Raw genomic sequence first — 21464 nt, 5'->3', positions numbered from 1 at the left:
TACTACCAAGACTCCCCTCGGACAGGAAGAGGAGTAACCGTCCAATTGTTGGTCTTGGCCTCAGGCCCCACAAATTGTATCTCTGCTCTGCTGGAACCTTCTCCAGCTTCCACCATACTGACATCCGGTGAATAGCCTCTCAAAACTCTGATTCAGGTCTTCATTTATACCGATCAAAGGTCCTCGAATCTTTGGGATCGCTGACCCCTTGGCACTTGCTTTAACAAAAGACCTTGAGAGGCGTGGCACTGGTTTAGGCAGAAACCAGACCCTCTTCTTCATTTTTCGCGCTTGCTTCCTGTCTGCTGTGGTTGGTTTGAACCCCAACCCGAAAGTTTCCAGATTCTTAGGAAGGGAGACAGGTTGGACTATCCCTTGAAGTTCAACTCCCAGGCCTTTTCCCGGCACAAACCCATTACCCAGCATTTCTGATACCATCATGACTGTTGCGGCAGCCACCCTAGGGTGCGGGATGATTTCTCCTTCAGAAATTTTGTTGGCCGACCCTGTATCGAGAATCTGGTAGACCCAGGGACCCTTGTCATCAGTGGTCTCTATGAAAGGCACAATGGTTCCGCCCATGGTGCATGTTGTATCCTCGCCGTGCAACACGACCTCTTGTCTTTCCCACTCGAACTTCACTGTCTGATGTAGGGTGGAAGGCACCGCTTTAGCTGCATGAATCCAGGGTCGTCCTAACAGCAAGTTGTAAGATACCGTGGCGTCCAATACCTGGAATTCCATGGTAAACAGGACCGGACCAATGGTCAGTTCAAGTACAACATCCCCCACAGTGGCTGTTCCGTTTCCGTCAAACCCCCGGACACAGATGCTATTCTCCCGGATTCTTCCACGGTCAATCTTTAACTGGTCCAGGGTGGATAATGGACAAATATTGGCGCTTGAGCCGTTATCCACCAATACTCGAGTTACCACCGAGTCTTCACATTTGACAGCTAGGTATAGAGCTTTGTTATGCTCCGTACCTTCCACCGGCAGGTCATCATCTGAGAATGTTACCCTGTTCACCTCGAAAATCTTGCTGGCAATGGTTTCCAGGTGGTTTACAGAAATCTCACTGGGTACATGGGCCTCGTTCAATATCTTTAACAGGGCCCGACGATGTTCCTCGGAATGGAGGAGTAATGACAATAGTGAGATCTGGGCAGGTGTTTTTCTCAGCTGCTCAACCACAGAATAGTCTTGTACTTTCATCTTCCTCAGGAATTCTTCAGCCTCTTCTTCTGACACTGGCTTCTTGGTTGCCACTGGGTTGGTTTTTCTTAACTCCACCGGAGCAAAACATCGACCTGATCGAGTCAGCCCTTGCGCTTCACAACTGACTTCTTCCACCTGTTTTCCTTGGTACGTCACCACTGCCTTTTCATATTTCCAAGGCACAGCCCTACTGTCAATCATCGGCAGTTGGACCACAGGCTTTATGGTCACCCGTTCTCTACATACCCCTTTCAACACGACTGCCGGTGTGGGCAGGATCCCTGGTATTACCAACTTACTTGGCTCGGGTTTGCTTGCTATGACGGACGGGCTCTTCCCCAATATCACTACCGGCTTGACGCCTTCTCCCTGCGACTGTACACTCGTTCCTCCACTGGTTAAGACTTCTTTCGGGGCGGCTTGGATCATCATCACTGTTTGTGAGGGTTTTCTTAATTCTCCTCCCTCACACACCAACTCAATCATGTGAGTTTCGTGGTGCGCTGGCAGTGGGTTTTGGTTGATGTTAGGAGCCTCCGGTGTCTGGACCTCGATCTTATTGGTGTCAATAAGATCCTGTATGGCATGCCTTAACTTCCAGCACTTCTCGGTATCGTGCCCGAGCATCCCTGAACAGTATTCACAACTGATTGAACGATCCAAATTCTGAGGCGGGGGATTTGGTTCCCGAGTATGGACAGGACTAACCAAACCCAATTGCCGCAGCTTGTGGAACACAGCGGTGTAGGTTTCTCCCAGTTCGGTGAAGGTTCTTTGCTTCCGCAACCTGTCATTCCTGGCATCTGGATTTCCCCGGAAACCTGCCCCTGAAGGATTTCTATATGCCCTTGGTGGAGGGTAGGTGTTTTGTGGTGGTGCATATATGTTCTGGGGAGCCGGTGCGCGCCATTGTGGGCGAATCGGAGGCTGAGTGTATACCTGGGCTTGGTGTACGGAACAATGTGGTTCTCGAGGTGGATAGAAATTTTGTGGTGGGTTGTATGGGTAGTTTGACCTGTGAGGCCTGGGTTGGTTGTAGTGCGGCCTGCCAGCCCTGGACCAACTGCCTGCCTCGATCGTGGCAACCTCTTCTTTCTTTCTTCTTAGCGCACCTCCCGTGCCGCTTTGAATAGCCTGGGTTGTGGCCTTAAGTGCCGAATAGTTTAAGATCTTGTCCGACCTCAAACCTTCTTCTATCATGACCCCTATTTTGACCACCTCGTTGAAAGATTTTCCAACCGTTGTCACCAAGTGACCAAAGTAGGTTGGATCCAATGTCTGCAAAAAGTAGTCTACCATCTCTCCCTCTCTCATGGGAGGATCGACCCTAGCTGCTTGTTCTCTCCAGCGGAACCCGAACTCGCGAAAACTTTCCCCGGGTTTCTTCCCAGTTCTCAATAACGTGAGACGGTCAGGGACTATCTCCAGATTGTATTGGAAATGACCTGCAAAAGCCTGTGCCAGATCATCCCACGTGTACCACCTGCTGAAATCCTGCCTGGTATACCATTCCAGTGCAGATCCGCTCAGACTTTGGCCGAAATAAGCTATCAAAAGCTCATCCTTGCCTCCTGCCCCTCTCATTTTGCTACAGAATCCCCGCAAATGTGCCATGGGATCACCGTGCCCTTCATATAAATCAAACTTGGGCATCTTGAACCCAGCCGGGAGTTGGACATCTGGGAAAGGGCACAGATCTTTGTATGCCACGCTGACTTGATTGCCCAGCCCGTGCAAGTTCCTGAAGGATTGCTCCAGGCTTTTGAACTTTCTCAACACTTCATCCTGTTCAGGGGCCTTAACCGGCTTCTCAACCTCTGCCGGTACTTCCAAATGGGGATTGTAAGCCTGTGGTTCGGGTGCATGGAATGTAGGCTCAGGGGGATAGTATTGGGTATCGTGAGCCTGAAACAATGGCTCACTAGTCGTTCTCTGCAAAGGGGCTGATGTAGGTCCCACAAAAATGGGAATGTTGGGTGTTGGGAGAGGTTGATGGGGTGGTGGAGCTTGGGAATCATGAGGGCTTCTTTCTTGATGATAGAGGGGATTTGGGCGGCTTGTGGAAGGGCCAGAGTGAGGGTACTCCGGCATGTGTCCCAGTGTCTCAGGGCTCTTTTGTGTTTTGGCCAGGGCTAGCTGCATTGCATGCATCTCTAGTCCCATCCTTTCAATCTTTTCCATTGCCTCTTTTAGCAACTGGCTCATCGGCCTTTCTTCCTCATTACTATTCTCTGAAGTAGTCATGCTTGTTGCTACCGGTCCTTTGGATCTGGTTTGGTATGAATGTGTTGCCAGAATTCTTTAACAACTAACTGTCTGGTATCAGACAACAACAAACTTTGTTAGTGTTAGAGCTTAACAGATTTGATCATAACACATAGAGGATGCAATGCACCTAGGCAGTTAACCGTTTCTACATGCTTTGCTTCAAACCACATGCGTCATCCCGGTTTGTTCATTCGTCTCTTTTTAGAGTATTCTGCGAAACCCCGCGTTTTATTTTATTTACATTTTCTTTTCTTTATTTATTAAAAGCGGTCGAATCTTATGGGGATTGCCTACGTATCACGTCCCCGCGTGAATCAGACCAGGCGTAGTTCTGCCTCAAAGTAAAGACACATAGAAATTCTTCCGGAGTCACTTAATTTCATTATCAAAATTTGCTATTACACATTGCTTCAAACAAAATAGCAACAGTACAGACTCCACGGTTCTTTGACCCTATTTGATTGAAGGAAAAGTGGAAAACAACATATGGGAAAACATCAAAGCTCAACTAAAACAAGACTCGACCAGAGGTTAATTTTCCAACTTAGGGACCCGCGAGGCGTCGTTCGGCCTTTTCGCGGTTCTAGGTGCGAGATCCCTTTCGAGCTGCTCCAACTCGTGCATGGTCTGTTTGACATAACCCATCACTGCTGGGAGAACGGTAACGCAGGTCATGTTTTCACACCGCCGACACCTTCTGATGATGGCATGGGCAATGGCCCTGATCTTGTCTCTGGTTTGTTTCCTCTCTATGAGTAGGTGTCTTATCTGATCACTGCACGTCTTGAATACCTGTGAGTCCTGTATATGCTGATCCCTTAGCTGCCGCACTTCTTCCTTCATTTGGGCCAACAAGTCGTAACAGTATCTACTCTCCGATTGGAAATCCCCGGCCTGCTTAACTGCTTTAAACTCAAGTGTAGCCATCTCCCTCTTTATTTTGGCCACAGTCTTCTCGTGGTCACGTTTCAATTGGTTCAAACATCGGCGATGCTTATCTACTCTTGTTCCCCACCGTGCCTTGAACTCTGTCATGACCTTTTCGGATTCTTCTAACCTGTCTCGCCATTCCGTGATCTCTCTTTTCAAACCCTTTATCAACCGCTGGTCTGATCGACTTCTGGGCTGCTCATCGAGAGACAATCTCAATTTTTGGACTTGGGCCTTAAGCTCTTCATTCTCTTGGATCAATCTATTCTTTTCGCTTCGATCCGCCGCGATTTGTACGCTGTTATCGAATTTCAGACTGTCCATTTGTAGCTTCAAATCGCCAATCTCTGCCCGATAACCCTTCTCTTTTGCTAACCAGTTCCATTGTCCTTGGGATGATTCTACGAAATCTTTGAGATGCGGCCTCTTAGCCGGTCTTTCGTAGGACAGGCTACCTCTAAACCAAGCGTGATATCCCGGGGCGACTTCCCCTTTTGCCGTATCAATCACACAAGTGTCTGCTGTGTCAGATGTTGGCATTCACTCCAGATTTGGCGAACTTCTTCTTCAGGGAAATGACCGTTCGGACTGATTTCAATCACTTGGGTACTCAAATCTTCATCTTTCGGTACCACTTGGTACCTCCCAAGTTGCCTCAAAACCCGATACGGTGCATAGGGTTGGATACTTTTCAGTCCCATCAACAGAAAGTGAGGCCGGGTTGCCGGCATGTATATGATTTCCTCGATAGGTGACCATCCGAGTGTCCATTGGATTTGGCTGTCAGTGAGAGTTCGGAGAAATGAGGTCCATGATGTGACTCCCTCAGGTAAATTGAGCCCTTTGATTCTCGTGTAGAATTCTCCAATACAAGTTTTCTCTGGCGAACCATAACCCAAAAGTGAGGAGCGATGGCATAAATGATCGGTCATCCACATTTGCAACAGTAGGTTACATCCTTCGAAAAAGTCGCCCCTGGCTCGACAAGCGGTGAGAGCCCGGAAAATGTCAGCCATAATCATAGGCGCCAGAGTACTTTTATCTTGGGTAAGCAAAGTATTGACGACCCCGGTTATCCTTAGATCAATGTTTCCATCTTTCCTAGGGAACACTATAAGACCCAGAAAGGCTGTCATAAAAGCCACTAGCCTGTGTTCGTCCCACTTTTGTCGGTTGCCTCTTCTGCATAATTTGAAATCCGGCTTATTGAACCCGCCCACTTGGCCGTATCTAGCATATATGAGGTGGAGACTGCAGAATCCTTTGGCAAGATCTGGATGGTGGAACGTCCGAGGTATTTTTAGGAAATCCAGAAACCTGTGTACCGTGATAGCTCTAGGTGCAATCAAGTATTTGAACCTAAAAGGGGCTTCATCAATCCCGATGTACCCTGCTATTTCTTCCAACGTCGGGGTGAGCTCGAAGTCCGAAAAATGGAACACGTTGTGTGCGGAATCCCAACAAGTGACCAATGATCTGATGATATCACCCCGAGGCTGAACGTTTAGTAGGTCCGGGAGACCTTTCAGATATTTCCTTACTTTGTCTTGCCCTTCTTTGCCTAAGTCGTTCCACCATAACCGCAACTCAAACGGGATCTTGGTCATTACTGAAAAAGGTTCGTTTTGTACCGTGCTCATCCTGCACATTTATTAGGGTGATTATGCCAAGTGAATAAAAAATAAAACTTTATTTAGACGTATACTTTTTATAAAACTTTATGAAAACCCCTTTTTTTTCTTTTTTTTTTTATATATAAAAAGTATATAAAAGCAGAACGACGACCCCCTTTTTTTTCTCTTCCTTTTCTATTTTCCCTTTGCATTCAATAAAACAAAACTAATAAGACATTTTCTTTTCATTTTCTCAAAATTTCGGCAGAGTTTTGACGGTATTTTGGCATTGGCTTTTTTTCAAAAATAAACAATTAACTCCTTAACCGCTATTCCTTCCCCTTTTTTTCATAATTTTCCAAATATTCAAACACCGGTCAGCATGCGGGCATGAGACAAATAAATGCACGAAAAACGATAGGATGCATCAGAATGGTCTTTTCATATCAGGTCGCTAGTCCTAGACGGACCCAACCCCTGTGTTGAGTCCCCTAAGTCATATGCAACATGATGCAAATAAGCGTTCCTACTAGGGATCCGGCATGAAGTCACGTTATTCTATGTTCAAAACCTGGGTCAGTGTTCTAGACAGTGTACCCGAGCGGACAACTCGAGCCGAGGAGGGGCAACTTACCGGGAACCAAAAGGCCGTCCGGCTTCGTAACTTATCCGTCCTCTTTCTTATTTCGGGTATTGACACTAACAGAATAGGGAGTCTCGACCAGCGAGCTTCTCCCCGGAGGTAAGAAGAGAAGGGTTTCGGCACAGTTTATATACAGTCCAAATAATATCAAAGCGGTAACAGCAGCATTTAGCACATTAGGCTCAAACATGTAAAAATCAGATAATAAATAAAGCCAAATAATAACAATTATTTTAAGCTCGAATTCTTAACCCTGAACCAGTGGTTCTGGGTCTGATCCCCAGCAGAGTCGCCAGAGCTGTCACACCTCCTTTTTCTGCACCCGCGAGGGCGCAAGGGAGTTTTTCCAATTAAAGGACAATCGAAACGGGATTTATTTATTTATTTCAGAGTCGCCACTTGGGAGATTTAGGGTGTCCCAAGTCACCAATTTTAATCCCGAAGCGAGGAAAATAATGACTCCATATTACAGTCTGCGTACCAGAAATCCGGATAAGGAATTCTGTTAACCCGGGAGAAGGTGTTAGGCATTCCCGAGTTCCGTGGTTCTAGCACGGTTGCTCAACTGTTATATTCGGCTTGATTATCTGATTTTATACAAGTGTGAACTTATGTGCAAAATTTAACTTTTAAACCGCTTTTGTCATTTATTGTTATTTTATCAAGAATTGCAACGTCGTGAAAACATATCTCGAACCACGTTACATCAATGCACCCATGGTTGTTGACATATTTCGACTCGGTTGAGATTTAGATTTGGGTCACATAAATGTGCACCCGAATTAAGGAGAATAAATTATTAAGACGTGCCTAAAGCAACTAGCGTATTGTGGTTTTGGGTAAGGCCGAAAAATTCGCTAAATGGCCTTTCCCGAATTCTGAGTGTTTTAATGTATATACAGTTAGAGGGCCCCGCAGCTGTGTATATTTTTATTTGACGAGGCTCGTCTCGTTCTACTTTTAAAAGGAATTCGCGACGTCATGGATATGCCTCTCGGATCACGTCACAATCAATGTACCCGTGATTAGAAATACATTTCGAATCCGTCGAGATTTGGATTTGGGTCACATAAATGTGCACCCGAGTTTAAGAAGGTAAGGTTTATTAAAGCGTATCCTAAAGAGACTATCGTGTTGTTATTTTAGGAGGGTTGTGAGATTTGCTAAGCAACCCGTCCTGGAAACTAAATGCTTCAATAATATACATTTAACAAGGGCCCCGCATCTGCGCGTTTCTGTTCGTCGAAGCTCATCTCGTCTTTGTTTTAACAGGATATCCTATAGCAACTACGTTTCTTGTCGCGTTTGTCTCTACTAGTTGAGGTTAAAAGTGACCTTATTCAATTACATGCTTGCAGGTTATTATAACGGAATCCCGAGTGCCTTTGCAGAATAAGAAAACATGACCATGCCCATGGGCAGCTAATCGAGCACCGTGGGCCCAAACCCAGCCCACACGGTATTGGCTGGACCTGGGCCAATGCCTTTCTGATGAAAGGCTGCTGGGTTCGTTTGATTCGGGCTCGACCTTCGTGAGGTTGAGAAGTGCAGCCTTGCGCCGTTTATTTTAAAGCAATGGTTTGTCAATTATAAGGAGACAATTTATCAAAAGGACATGAAATTAACTAACATGGATAGTTCTATGTTTTAAGGACATGCCAACCATAAAAACCTAAGATACAACCTACTGCATTTGAGACCCTTTTATCTATCAACCTACATATACAAACTAGCATTCAATCACCACATATTGCCACCTATTGGGCACACAGGCTACCTTCAGTATTTAAACAAGGATGCAAACTATTACATATTACATGAATATTTAATGTAACCATCTATGTATAAAGACATTCTTCAGGACTTTCACTTATATTCATGCTCAAATTTCCCAATTACATTTGACAGTGCATTGGTTGTGTACCTGGTATAGAAGACAAAGAAGAAAGGAATGATCAGCTGGGCAGTATGCAGTAAACACAGCAACAGCAGATACACAGCAACAACACAGCAACAAAATCAACCAACAAAGATGAAGCTCCCGAGTAGTCGAGCAACAAACAACAATCCCAGAAACAGAGTATGAACCAGCAGAGACAGCAGAGTATTCAATGTAAACACCCCAGCAATTCAACAACCACAAACAGCTCAAACAGGCCACTAACAGTAATTGGCCAAGACAGCTAAACCAACATAAACTCTTATGTAATTTTCAGAGAGTGTTTGGTTACAATATTCCGAGACTTTATGTTTCTTGTTTTTCTTTTCTGAAGACTAAGAAATGTCCAGCCCTTTTTCAGTTCTCAAATGGCCTATTTATAAGCCAAATGACTCAGTGCAGCTAGGCTGCCCTCATGCTGCAACGTGCAGCCTGCCCATACTCTTTAAAGCCCATGCCTAAGCATCTTTTGGTGTCAGCCCCCTTTATTCCCCACGCCTGGTTTTGTTTAATCAGGAGTTATGGGTATCATTTTATTATTCAATTTAAGCCTCATACCCTTGTGTCTTGTTCCCCATTGGTATTAGTTTAATCCCAAATTAGTACCCCATTTGTCAGCTCACTTAAACTAATTACTTCTGTTCTTTTTAACACCCCAGAATACCCCTGTCAACCTTGATTATTACTGCCCCTGCCTATTGCAGCATCAGGGCATTTTTTGAACTGATGAAAGTTCGAACTCAAGACTGCCTGGGCTGAACCTTTTCAGTCAGTTTTACAGTGCAAACAAACCATTCCAAACAATGCTGGGGCATACAGTCAGTGACAAAGCTCAATTAGTCATGCGACATTATTAGCTCATTCGATTTATTAGTTATAGAAAGCTAATCGACGATATTTATCGAGTCGACTATACTAATTATAACAGGTAATAATCAATCGCTCACATAAACAATATGTTTAGGGACCTAAAGGGCATCAGACAATTTTTGTTCAATTACTGGGGCCTATATGAGTTAACTTATCTGACGATTAAACTAATCGACGATCATGTTTATCACAGAGTACATTCAGAATACACACATAGAAAATCAACCGACCAAAGAAAAAGGTCTTTAAAGAGATGAAAGAAATCCGAATGAAAAATAACAAAAATAACAAACAAACCCAACGAAACATGCTGACCACTTAATTAAAACTAACACAAAAGAAAGGAAAACGTACCGAAAATGTTTAAATCAAACAGACCCAAATCTGATTCATCTTCGAACTTTTGAGGCCGAACAAACTTTAATCAGGGTGTTCTCACATGAGAACACCTTGATTAAGGTCTATTAGACCTCAAACCCTTGTCAAAACTGGCCGGGTTCCCCAGGTGCATGTGTTTCAAGTTCTGGATTTCCAGATCTGGATTTTTAGGAGTTGTGGGTAGATTCGGACCAAACCAAGCTTGGTTTGGTCACGAGGAAGGTCAGGGGAATGTCTGGTATGAAGATGGGGTGGTTTGGCATAGGTCCGGGTTCGACTCAAATCTTCAAACGAAGATTCGAGACGAGGGAAGGTGATTCGAGGCAAGAGGGTAACAGATCCATGTTCAGGAGAGTGAGGGGGTCTTAGGGTGTTCAGGAGGTGGTCACCGGCGTTCGTGCCGCCGGCTTTAATGGCGAGGGAGACGAGGGCGGCTAGGGTTTCTAATGGGAGGTCCGGGTTCGACTTGGGGACGAAGGGGTGGGGTGTTGGTATAGGGGGCGTGGGTATAAGGGAAGGTTTATATATGGTCTATGGGATTGGATCTGAGCCGTTAGATCAGATGATCTCAACGGCTTGGATCTGATGCTGAGAAATGAGACGGGGTCGTTTGGTAGTTAAACGGGGTCGTTTGGTTTAAGTGAGGGGTTGGGTCAGGCTGGTTATTTGGGTCGGGTTTGAACATGGGTCGCTGAAAGAGGTCCTGAACCGTTGGATCGGCTGGGACGGACGGCTCAGATTGATTTGCCTGAAACGACGTCGTTTCAGGAGGTGCCTGGGCAGGCCTGGTCTGGACCGGGTCAGATCGTTGGTTTGGGCTTGTTTTTGTCTTATTTTTTTGGCCCAAATTGATTTCAACTTTCTTTTGTTTTCCAATTTAAAGAAAAATAAAAAATAAAAATAACTAATAAAACAAAATGAAATTAAAACAAATAACAATATGGCATTTCAACATAATTATCATACCAAGTAAGTTAAATCACAACCTAAAACGGACGATGCACATATATTTATATTTTTGAATTTTCTTTTAACGCCACATATATTTTTTGTATTTTTGTTTGATAATGACTAGATGTAAAATGGACAGACTCACAAACGACTAACAAAACATGTCATGGAAAGACCGAAAAATTGTACAGCGAAGCCTTTTGCCACTATTTTTATTTTCTTTTGGAGCGATTGTCTGTGAAGTAAAAATCACGTGCTTACAGCGGGTAAAGAGAGTGGACATTCAGCCCGTGTGTGGCGATGTCCCTTGGGATTCCCAGCATATCTAAATGGGAAAAGGAAAACAAATTGGCATTGTTAGTTAAGAACTCATGGAACTTACCTGGTTCTGAGAGGTTCTGTCAGATATAAGCTTTTTTGTGCTGTCGGTGTTGTCCAATTGAACGGGGTCGATGTCTTCTACGGTTGCCTTGCAGGCTTCTACGACATCTAGGTCTTTGATGGCCTCTATTTGTATATCGGGTTTGGTTCCTGATATGGATGATTGCTATGCTTCCGCACTTGCCCCCTTTAGTTGTTGGGTGTGTGTGCAATCTTGGGCGATTCTGTAGCATTCTTGGGCAGTGCGTTGCTCGCCCCGAAGGCTGAATACTCCCTATGGGGTAGGAAATTTGATTACTTGATAGAAACTTGACGGGACGGCTCGCATGGTGTGTATCCATGGATGCCTTATGATAGCGTTGTAGGTTGTTTCCTGGTTCATGACGTGAAACGTAATTTCCAGAGTGACTCCTCTTGCCAGAATGGACAGCACTATCTCTCTAGAGGTTCATTCCACTGCATTATTAAAACCCGTTACTATTATGCAATGTGGTACTATCTTATCCTCAAGTCTCATCTGTATGAAGACTTGTGGGTGAATAGTACACGCGCTGCTTCCGTCATCCACCATTATTCTTTTTACATCAGTATCTACAATATGTAAAGTTATAACCAAAGCATCATAGTGAGGGAAAGACAAACCGTTGGTATCTGATTTATCAAAGATAATACTATCTTCGAGGTCATCATACCATTCATGAGCGACTGTCCGCTTGAGTTTGTGTATGGTGGTGAATTTCACATGGTTGATTACCGTATCATCGTCGCTGCCAATTATCATTTGTATGGTGCGAGCTGGTGAAGGTGGTTTTGGGGGTCCTTGAGGTTGATCGCATCCACGAGCGAAGTTAACCCGTCCTCGATCGCTCAACAGTTCTTTTAGGTGTCCCTGGTTTAGCATGCTTACCACTTCTTGTCGCAGACCTATGCAGTCTTCGGTCTTATGTCCCCTTTCCTGGTGGAATTCACATAGAACGTTCGATCTCCGGGTGTTTGGATCCGACTTCATCTTTTGCGGCCACTGTACCTTTGTGTCGAGCTTTTCTAGTGCATACACTATTTCTGAAGGAGAAACGCAAAAGTTATGAGCAGATAACAGTGGAGGCATACCTCTTTCATTTCGGTATGGCACAGTGTGTCGAGGCGTGACGTCTGCATGTCGTGGAGGAGGTGAGATGGATGTCCGGATGTAGGTCTGATGCCTTTCTCGATTGAAACGGGATAGTTGATCCCTTCGACCATCATTACAGTGATCTCTCCTTGTTTCGGTTTGGACCGATGTTAGCCGTTAGATCAGACCATTTAGGTCGTCCTCGTCTGCCCTTACTTCGGCACAATGTGCATTATGGATTTCGTCCCACATGGTGGGAGGGGGGTACTTCATGAGTCTACTTATCAGTTTCTTAGTTGCTTTCGACCTGTTTCTATTTAACCCATTTTGGAAGGTTGCTACCGCTATCCCTTCTGATACGTTCGGTAGGCTCATTCTTACCCTATTGAATCGGGATAGGAAATCGCGAAGTCCTTCGCCTATTGTCTGCCTAACGGCGAAGATGTCATTTACTCTGGCTTCTGCCTTTTTCGGTCCCACATAATTGGTGACGAATATATATGCCATTTCTTCGAACGATGATATTGACCGTGCCGGTAGTTAGGAATACCACGTCAGTGCTCCCCCTATTAGGGTTTCGCCGAACATTTTCAGCAGCACCGATGACACTTGTTCTTTTGATAGATCGTTGCCTTTCACTGCCGTAATATGTGATCTTCCGGGTCCGTGGTGCCATCACATATTTTCAAGTATGGCGGCATTTTGAAGGTTTTTGGAATAGAGTGGGGAGCTGCCCCTTCACTGTATGGTTGCTCGACGAATCAATCTGCGTCACGTTTTGGTAGCAACTTTGGAGCGCCCGGTATTTTATCGACCCTTTCCTGATGCTCCTTCATCTGATCACGGAGTGTTTTGTTCTCGTTTTTCATTTCTTCCATTTTCTTTAAGATGGCTGCAAGTGCATTGTTACATGCATCAAGGACAGTATGAGTGTTACCTGTGCGTGGAGTTTTTGGCTCATCAGCGACAATTGCGGTTTATGCGTATATTGTGCCCCCGATATCCCTTTGAACGGGTTTGTCGAGTATGCTGCTCAAGGTGTTTGTCAACCACTCTTCTAATAACCTTTTCACAGCCGGTGGTGCTTTTCCTGCTGCGGATGTTGAGGTTTCCCTCTAGCGCGAGACAGTCAAGCTTTCGTGCGGGGGGGGGGGGGGAGAGGGGGAGGGAGGATATCTCCGTCAGGTGTAGCGTTTGGCATTGCGTTTTCATTGTCTTCCCTACCGGCTTCGTTGGTGGAATCCAGAAGGTTGTTCATGACACCTACTATTGCCTTTAATCTTGCTTCCCCCTTTCCTGCCATTGTTGGTCTTTGCGAGGCTAAGAAGAGGTGATTATCCCTTTCAAGGATCTAGATGAAACTAAATCTCAGCTATAGAAATCCCCACAGACGGCGCCAAATTGTTTGACTCAAAAGATATTGGAACCTTTTTTGAATAAATCAATTAAAGAAAATGAAGGGGTAAATCTTAGCTAAGTATAATAAAGTCTAGAACCAAAGGTATAAAAGATGAACACAATGGATAATATTTCTTGATCTTGCGAAGATGAGTGATCGAACATTAATGATGCTAATCGTTATGCAGAAAAGTATTACAATTATTGTTCTTAGCTAAAAAAGTCAAAAGCCCTCTTTACAAGGTTATTTTTCCGCTATATATAAGGGACGAACCCCTTCTAAACCCTAAAAGACATATCATAGGGAATATTCGAAAGAATATTCCTAATGCCCCCTGTTGGGCCTACACTACTATAAAAGTCATACAGTCTTTGTTCGCTTGTTTGTCGTCATCCATAGGATGTCGAGCTACGAAGATCTCGTCGTTTGTCGTATTCGTCAATGGTCGTGGTCGTCCAAATTTGGACCCATACAAACTCCACTTCTATAGACTACTTGGAAAGAAGATAATGCAATTTATGATCAAAGAATTATGGTAGTATCAATCAATGAACTTATTTTCATAAACACTTTTAGTAATTTGGAGGTGGCAATTTGGGGGAGAAATTTAAAATAGCCAGATTTACAAGTGGTTATTTAAAAATAGCTACAATTTCAAAAGTAATCGAAATTTAGCCACTTTTCATGTGAAGATAAATCTGAACGAATACACTATTCAAAATACGAAAAATACTCCAGCATAATATACTGGAATTCCAGTATAATATACTGGAGTACCAACATAAGTATATTATACTGGAGTTCCAACGTAATATACTTAATATACTGGAGTTCTAGTATAATATACTGGAGTTCCAGTATAATATACCGGTCCAGCATAATATGCTGGAAATTCATACACAAGTGTTCCAATCTCCAGAATATTATGCTAGAACATTCCGCGTGTTGGAGTTCCAGCATAATATGCTGGAAATTCATACACAGGTGCACCAATCTCCAGTATATTGTGCTGGAACTTTCCGTGTTGCAGCGAAATAGTGGCTATTTTTCAATAACTTTGCAAATGCCGGATATTTTTCAATGACCAATCCGAAAACTGGCTAGCCTGTGCTATTTTTATGCAATTTGAGTTCAAATCTATTTGACCCGCCCAAAGTTGGGCTGGTTATTGACCCCCTATTTGTTGAACTCAGATCATCTTGATCCAACACATTTCAACCCATCAAAAGTTGGGCTAATTTTTGGCCCAAATTGATCCATAGTAACTTTACTAAATTATCTTTAAAATATTTTTTTTGTTTGATATGCTATATATGACCATAACAAAAGAAAAAAAAGTCTTATTTGATAATTAAATAATTCATAAAAAAATCATACACATTAATTAAAGCTTGGTAAAAGTTGGGCGTGTTGATCTATGACTCAAATTTTAGCCCAACTTGATCCAACCCATCTCAACACAAGCTACTTTTGACCCACTCATTTATTGACTTAACCCATTTTGACATGTCCAAAATCAACCCAACCCAGCTCATTTGACACATCTACTGAGTTATGTTAACAGAATGAGAATGGAGCCTCGAACTCCAGTTCCAGTTTTAATAGGGACTAGGGGTGAGCCCACTTCCAGAGCGACATCCATTTGTAGGTAAGTAATCCAAAGGATTTAACGCAAATGCTACCAAACTATCTCCAAGATTCTCAACTCTGAAATGCACAACAAGAAACTGTCAGAGAAAACAGTAAATCTTTAGAAACATTATTCATGCCCCGGTAGTCCTGGCTACCAGAGGGGCGGAGCCACAGTATAGTTTATATATATATATATATATAGGTTTGGCTTAACCCAGTATTTTTGGTCCAAACCTTATATTCATTTTAAGAAATCTATTGAATATGTATAAAAGTAAGTGCTCATAGCCAAAGGGAACCAGAAAAACAAATAGCTCTTACATTATCACAGCTTAAGCTTGCATTTAAATGGTTGGACAAGCTAAGGAGTACCTTAAGAGCTCAGACGCAAAAACAGTGTGGTTGAGAAAGTTGATCGACTGAAGCAAAAAATCTACACTTGTTTACCGCTTTACGTGGATTCAGCCATTCAATGATAATGGATGTGTTCTTCATATTCTATTTAGATAAACATTATGCAATAAGCTATATATTTAAAGGTGGTCAATTAGCTGATGTTAGTAATTCTATATGCAATTATTTCATGTATTTAAAAAAGAATAGTGGCTATAGTAAATTAATGAGGACTTACCTGCATTGCTCATTATATTGTCTAATCTTTTTGGTAGCCATATACTCGAGACCGGGTTAAGATTTGAATGCCACTATTGGCGGGGGTTTAAGCTGGAGGGCGAGGGCACATGCAAAATTTTCCGAGGATACAACTACGAGTAATCTAGCATGTGCCCTGCTTCTCCAGCTTAAATAACCCGTCACCTGTAAATCGTTATTTCGACTAATCCGCCAGATACCTGCTGCGTTCTTCAGTTAAACATTAGGCCTTTGACCAAGGAATGTGGATGATCAAGCAAACTTTGATGTCTTTAATTAGCTTTTAGTAAGCTTGAATAAAAAAATTTTACTGGAAAGAGTACATGTTGCTTGTATATATATATATATAACACTAAGCTGTTCGAAAAAATGAATTGCACCAAGAATACTTGGTAGTACTTTTCAGGTTAGATTGGTAGTTGATCTTGTGTTTTTTTCTTTACAAATTATTTGTTCTGTTTTCTAATACAGTAAAAGCCAAGCAATAAAAACCAATTTTGCTTTGGCGACTGTTGAAGTTTGGCAGCCAAAAAGGAAATGCATAAAACCGGACGTCTACTATTTAAGGGAAGAAGGAGATATTCTACCAAATGCAACCTAAATATATAAAGACAGGCCACCCACCCTTATGGCCTATTAATTAAAACTTCAAAACTTAAAAAAACTTAGGTATAGGAAAAACATTCACCAATTCCTAAGGCTTTATTCAGTTAATTACTTTCAGCTCAAATTAATTAGGTCTGCCAATTTGCTTATTAAATTGAAAGAATGAAACTAAATAACTATTAAGACTAAAAGAAACGATTTCCTTGTAACAAAGTGCATGTTAGTTAACTACATCTACATGTTAGACATGACCCAAAAATTAGACATTCATGCCCCTCCATGCCCTCGTAGGGTGCTTTGTCGTGATAGATCATGACATATGTTTTTTTGTCTTTATTTGACCTCAAGAATGGACTGGATTGAAATGATTTTCCTGTTGAAGTCTGAGGCAGTCTTTGCCTTCTTACACGCGATACAAAAATGTGAAGTCAGATTTGAAAATGTCTCTTCCTTCACAAAATTTATCGTGCCATTCTCATAGTTTTGACTTGTCCGTCAAAGTGTAAATGTTCTTTTGAAGTTTCATGTTATGTCAGTGCTAGCGCCTACGGCAGCACCTTTGGAGCCGCTCCATTCACAGAAAACAAAGACATTACTATTATTTGTTGCATAACTTAGTTTTGCTGACCAAATAGAATAACGCAAAAGTTTAATTTATGGTTGAACTTTTGAACATCTATCATTTTTGCTGCATAATTTAGCTTTGCTGACCAAATAGATTAAAACAAAAGATTTATGGTTGAATGGTTGAGCATATATTACTAGTTGTTGCACAACTTAGCTATGCTGACCAAATAGAATAAAACAGCAGTTTTATGGTTGAATTATTGATCATCTATTGAGTTTTATGTCCTCACAGATTTCCATGTGTATGGGTCCAAATTTGACCAACCACGACGAGTACGACGATTGAGGGGGTCTCCTTGAATCGATGTCCTGAGGATGACGACCTTAAGACAAACAAGAGAGTGGACGACCCTTGTAATAATGTAGGCTCATTAGGGGACATTAGGAATATTCCTTGTAATTTGTCTTTTATTATTTAGAAGAGTCTCGCTCTTTATATATATAAAGGACAATAACCTTGTAAGAGGGGGGGGAAGTAGATCATAAAGTCTCGTGATCCGTCTTCTCTTTATCTGTCATTCTTTCTAGAGATTATTATTCTCAGCTAAGATTTACCCATTCATCTTTGATTGATTTATTTAAAAAAATTTCAATATCTTTTGAGTTAAACACCATGGATACAATAGAATTCTAGATTAGATCCACCAAAGTACCCTAGGTACCAAATGGTCTCTTGAAAAGTACTTTTAATATATCAGAACTAAATGTCTTAAAGATTTTTTAGCTTTTGTACGTAGAGTATGTTTAATTTTGGTAAAATTTATTTAAATTAACTAAAATTTGAAATTGTTAAGCGGATACAATGCATAGACTTTTTTGCTGCTTCATAAGTTGGTCCGGTGGAAGCAGGGGCCGACTTAGCTCATAATGTATGAGTACACGCAATAACTTTTACTCATATTCTGTATTTGTATTAAAAAATTATTAAATATATGTATAAATATTTAATTATAAACTCAATTATTTTTGTATATTAACTTGAAATCTCTATAAAAGTTTATAAATTTTAAATCTTAAATCCGCCGCCAATCATTGGCCTTGGAAAATTATTGTTGGAGGGGGTTTGTAGAGAGGAGGAAAATTAGAGGAAGGGAATAGACGAGAAACTTGTGGGAAAATGGAAATGTTTTCGATCACCTAAGAAGAACTTTCTTCTTTTCAGTTCCTTTTCCTTTTCTTTTAATGATTAGTTAGACATGTCTCTTCTTTTTAAGAAAACGTTTATTTTTAGTTGTTCCTAAAACTAATAATCGATAATATATATATATATTTTGTATATATATTTTATATACTTTTTGACTAACAAATACAATTAATATCGGCGGACACCTAATTTTATGTACATGCGACATTGTAACAATAATAATAATAACAACTACCCAGTAAAATCTCACAAAGTGGGGTCTGGGGAGGGTAATGCGTACGCAGACCTTACCCCTACCCCGATAGGACATAGAGGCTGTTTCCGATAGACCCTCACCTCAGAAAGACGGAAAACAGAAAAACAAGAAAAGACAATTCATTAGTAACTCCAGTAGAAACCGTAATAGTAACAAAAGCATAACAACCAAAAGATAAATAACATGCAATAACAGTAACCAGTAACTAAGGCTCGGGGCTAAGATAAACAACAAGGATAGTGTGGATTCAACATAAACTACAAGCCATCTAAGATCAACTCTAATCCAACCTCGCTTCACCCCCGATATGACGTAAGGAAAGCTCTATTATACCCTAACCTACAACCCTAATGCTTGACCTCCAGAACTTCCTATCGAGGGTCATGTCCTCGAAAATCTGCAGTCGTACCATGTCCTGATCATCTTTCTCCGCTACTTCTTAGGCCTCCCTCTACCTCTTCTCATACTTACCACGGCCAACCACTCACACCTCATCACCGGAGTATCAAGGCATTTCTTCAGCACGTCGATAATTTGTTTTTTTTTGTTGGTGTGTGTCCCGGTTAATGCTGTATTTTGTCCCGGGCCCGGGCCTTAGTGGGCCTAACGGGCCGGGCCTCGCGGTCCCGGGCTTCGTGGTCCCGGGCTCTGGCGGTCCCGGTCTTCGTGGGCCTAATGGGTGGAACCGGCCCGTGACGGGCCTAAGCCCACATGGTCATGTGCTTAACGGGCCGGGCTCGTGGGCTTCGCGGGCCTAGCGGGCTTTTTTTTTTTTTTTTTAAGACAATTTCTTGTAGTATCATGGCTATATTAATATGTAGTATATATGTATATCTAATTATTAAAGTGCTTGACGAAAAAGAAAATAACAAAACAATAGTAAAACACTAAATTGTCATGCATAAATATCACTTCTTGAAGTATATTATATTGTATCTTATGTATATATATTCTCTTATATATTTTCTTTTAGTATATGTATTGTATCTTATGTATATATATTCGCATAATAATATATTTTCTTGTAGTATATATATTGTATATTATGTATATATTGTAGCATAATATATTTTCTTGTAGTATATTATATTGTATCTTATGTATATATATTCTCTTATATATTTTCTTGTAGTATATATATTGTATCTTATGTATATATATTCGCATAATATATTTTCTTGTAGTATATATATTGTATCTTATGTATATATTGTAGCATAATATATTTTCTTGTAGTATATTATATTGTATCTTATGTATATATATTCTCTTATATATTTTCTTGTAGTATATATATTGTATCTTATGTATATATTGTAGCTTATAAATATATTTTCTTGTAGTATATATATTGTATATTATGTATATATTGTAGCATAATATATTTGCTTGTAGTATATTATATTGTATCTTATGTATATATATTCTCTTATATATTTGCTTGTAGTATATTATATTGTATCTTATGTATATATATTCTCTTATATATTTTCTTGTAGTATATATATTGTATCTTATGTATATATTGTAGCTTATAAATATATTTTCTTGTAGTATATATATTGTATATTATGTATATATTGTAGCATAATATATTTTCTTGTAGTATATTATATTGTATCTTATGTATATATATTCTCTTATATATTTTCTTGTAGTATATATATTGTATATTATGTATATATTGTAGCATAATATATTTTCTTGTAGTATATTATATTGTATCTTATGTATATATATTCTCTTATATATTTTCTTGTAGTATATATATTGTATCTTATGTATATATTGTATCTTATAAATATATTTTCTTGTAGTATATATATTGTATATTATGTATATATTGTAGCATATAAATAATTCTAAGTATAGACAAAGAAATATTGCGAAAAGAAGCTCATGGGTAGAAGCAATAAATTTTATTACCAAAAAATGACATATCTTTCTTAGTCATCCTTCCCCCAATGGAATGAGCACAACAAGGTACTAATACCACCATTAGAAGGAAAAAAACTAAGGAAGATGTGCCAAAATACAAGTTACATATTATTCTATGTATTATCTCTAACAAATCTCATAAATCCTTCAAGGTTCGGAGGAGGTTGCGTTGGTGGTGGTGGAAAAGAAGCTTGTTCATCACCACTTCCGGGCGAAGCCGAATCCTCCGTAAGTTCCGCTATCATTTCTTCATAAGCTTCATCTATCGCCGGTTGTGCTTCTGCAATTCCAAAGTTTCTTCTTTCCGAGCGGATCCAATCTCTAAACAATACTGATTTTTCCAAGCTATCCCTCATAGACGCTCTATGATCACCTATTTGCAGTCTTGCTTGACTGAAAGCGCTCTCTGATGCAACAGTTGAAGCTTGAATTGATAAAATATCCCGAGCCATCCTTGCAAGAACAGGAAAATGTTTTTCCCTTGCCTTCCACCATTCCAAAAGATCAAAAGAGCCGTCTGGATTCTCCTTTTCAAGTCCCTGAGACAAATAAACTTGAAGCTCATTTAGATGTGAAGTTTCATCATAATTTTCACCTTGAGACCCCCTGAACTCCGTCCAAGATTTAAGAGCTTTTAAGCCCGCAACTCTTTTAGAGGATTGTGAGCTAGACGAAGTAGGGGTTGGAATAGTTGGCCTAGCATGCTCTAAGGCAAGTTGATAAGCATTATAAACTGTTTGAGCGTTAATCTTAATTGAAGCTTTTGCATCTGCAAGTGTCGCAATTTCCTCATTTGAAAGATCTAAAGCCTTATAAATATTTGAATACCAAAAATGAGGACCTCCCAATTTCATTGTAGGATTTAGCATTGCAGCAAGACCATAAATAGGAGGGATAGGAAAAAAATAT

The 21464-nt window shown here is 41.0% G+C and overlaps 1 protein-coding gene across 1 annotated transcript; it reads right to left on the bottom strand.

The window, feature by feature from the left end:
• Nucleotides 1-11639: 11639 nt before the first annotated feature.
• On the bottom strand, nt 11640-13605 carry LOC138888494 (uncharacterized). The gene is made up of 2 exons (XM_070170363.1): nt 13527-13605; nt 11640-12253 (listed from the first exon to the last, which is right to left on the bottom strand). The coding sequence occupies exons 1-2, from the start codon at nt 13603-13605 to the stop codon at nt 11640-11642; spliced, it is 693 nt and encodes a 230-aa protein (XP_070026464.1).
• Nucleotides 13606-21464: the final 7859 nt, after the last annotated feature.

This window comes from Nicotiana sylvestris, chromosome 3, assembly GCF_000393655.2.
Source record: "Nicotiana sylvestris chromosome 3, ASM39365v2, whole genome shotgun sequence".
NCBI classification, from domain to species: domain Eukaryota; kingdom Viridiplantae; phylum Streptophyta; class Magnoliopsida; order Solanales; family Solanaceae; genus Nicotiana; species Nicotiana sylvestris.
Note: the sequence above shows the minus strand (reverse complement) of the source record. Positions and strands in the feature narration are given on the sequence as shown.

Excerpts from the sequence above, each read along its gene's own strand:
- LOC138888494 (XM_070170363.1), bottom strand. The coding sequence starts at position 13,605 with ATGGCAGGAAAGGGGGAAGCAAGATTAAAGGCAATAGTAGGTGTCATG. Across the intron at positions 12,254-13,526 it reads GGATTCCACCAACGAAGCCG|AAATAGTGTATGCACTAGAA; the intron begins GTAGGGAAGACA and ends TTTCTCCTTCAG.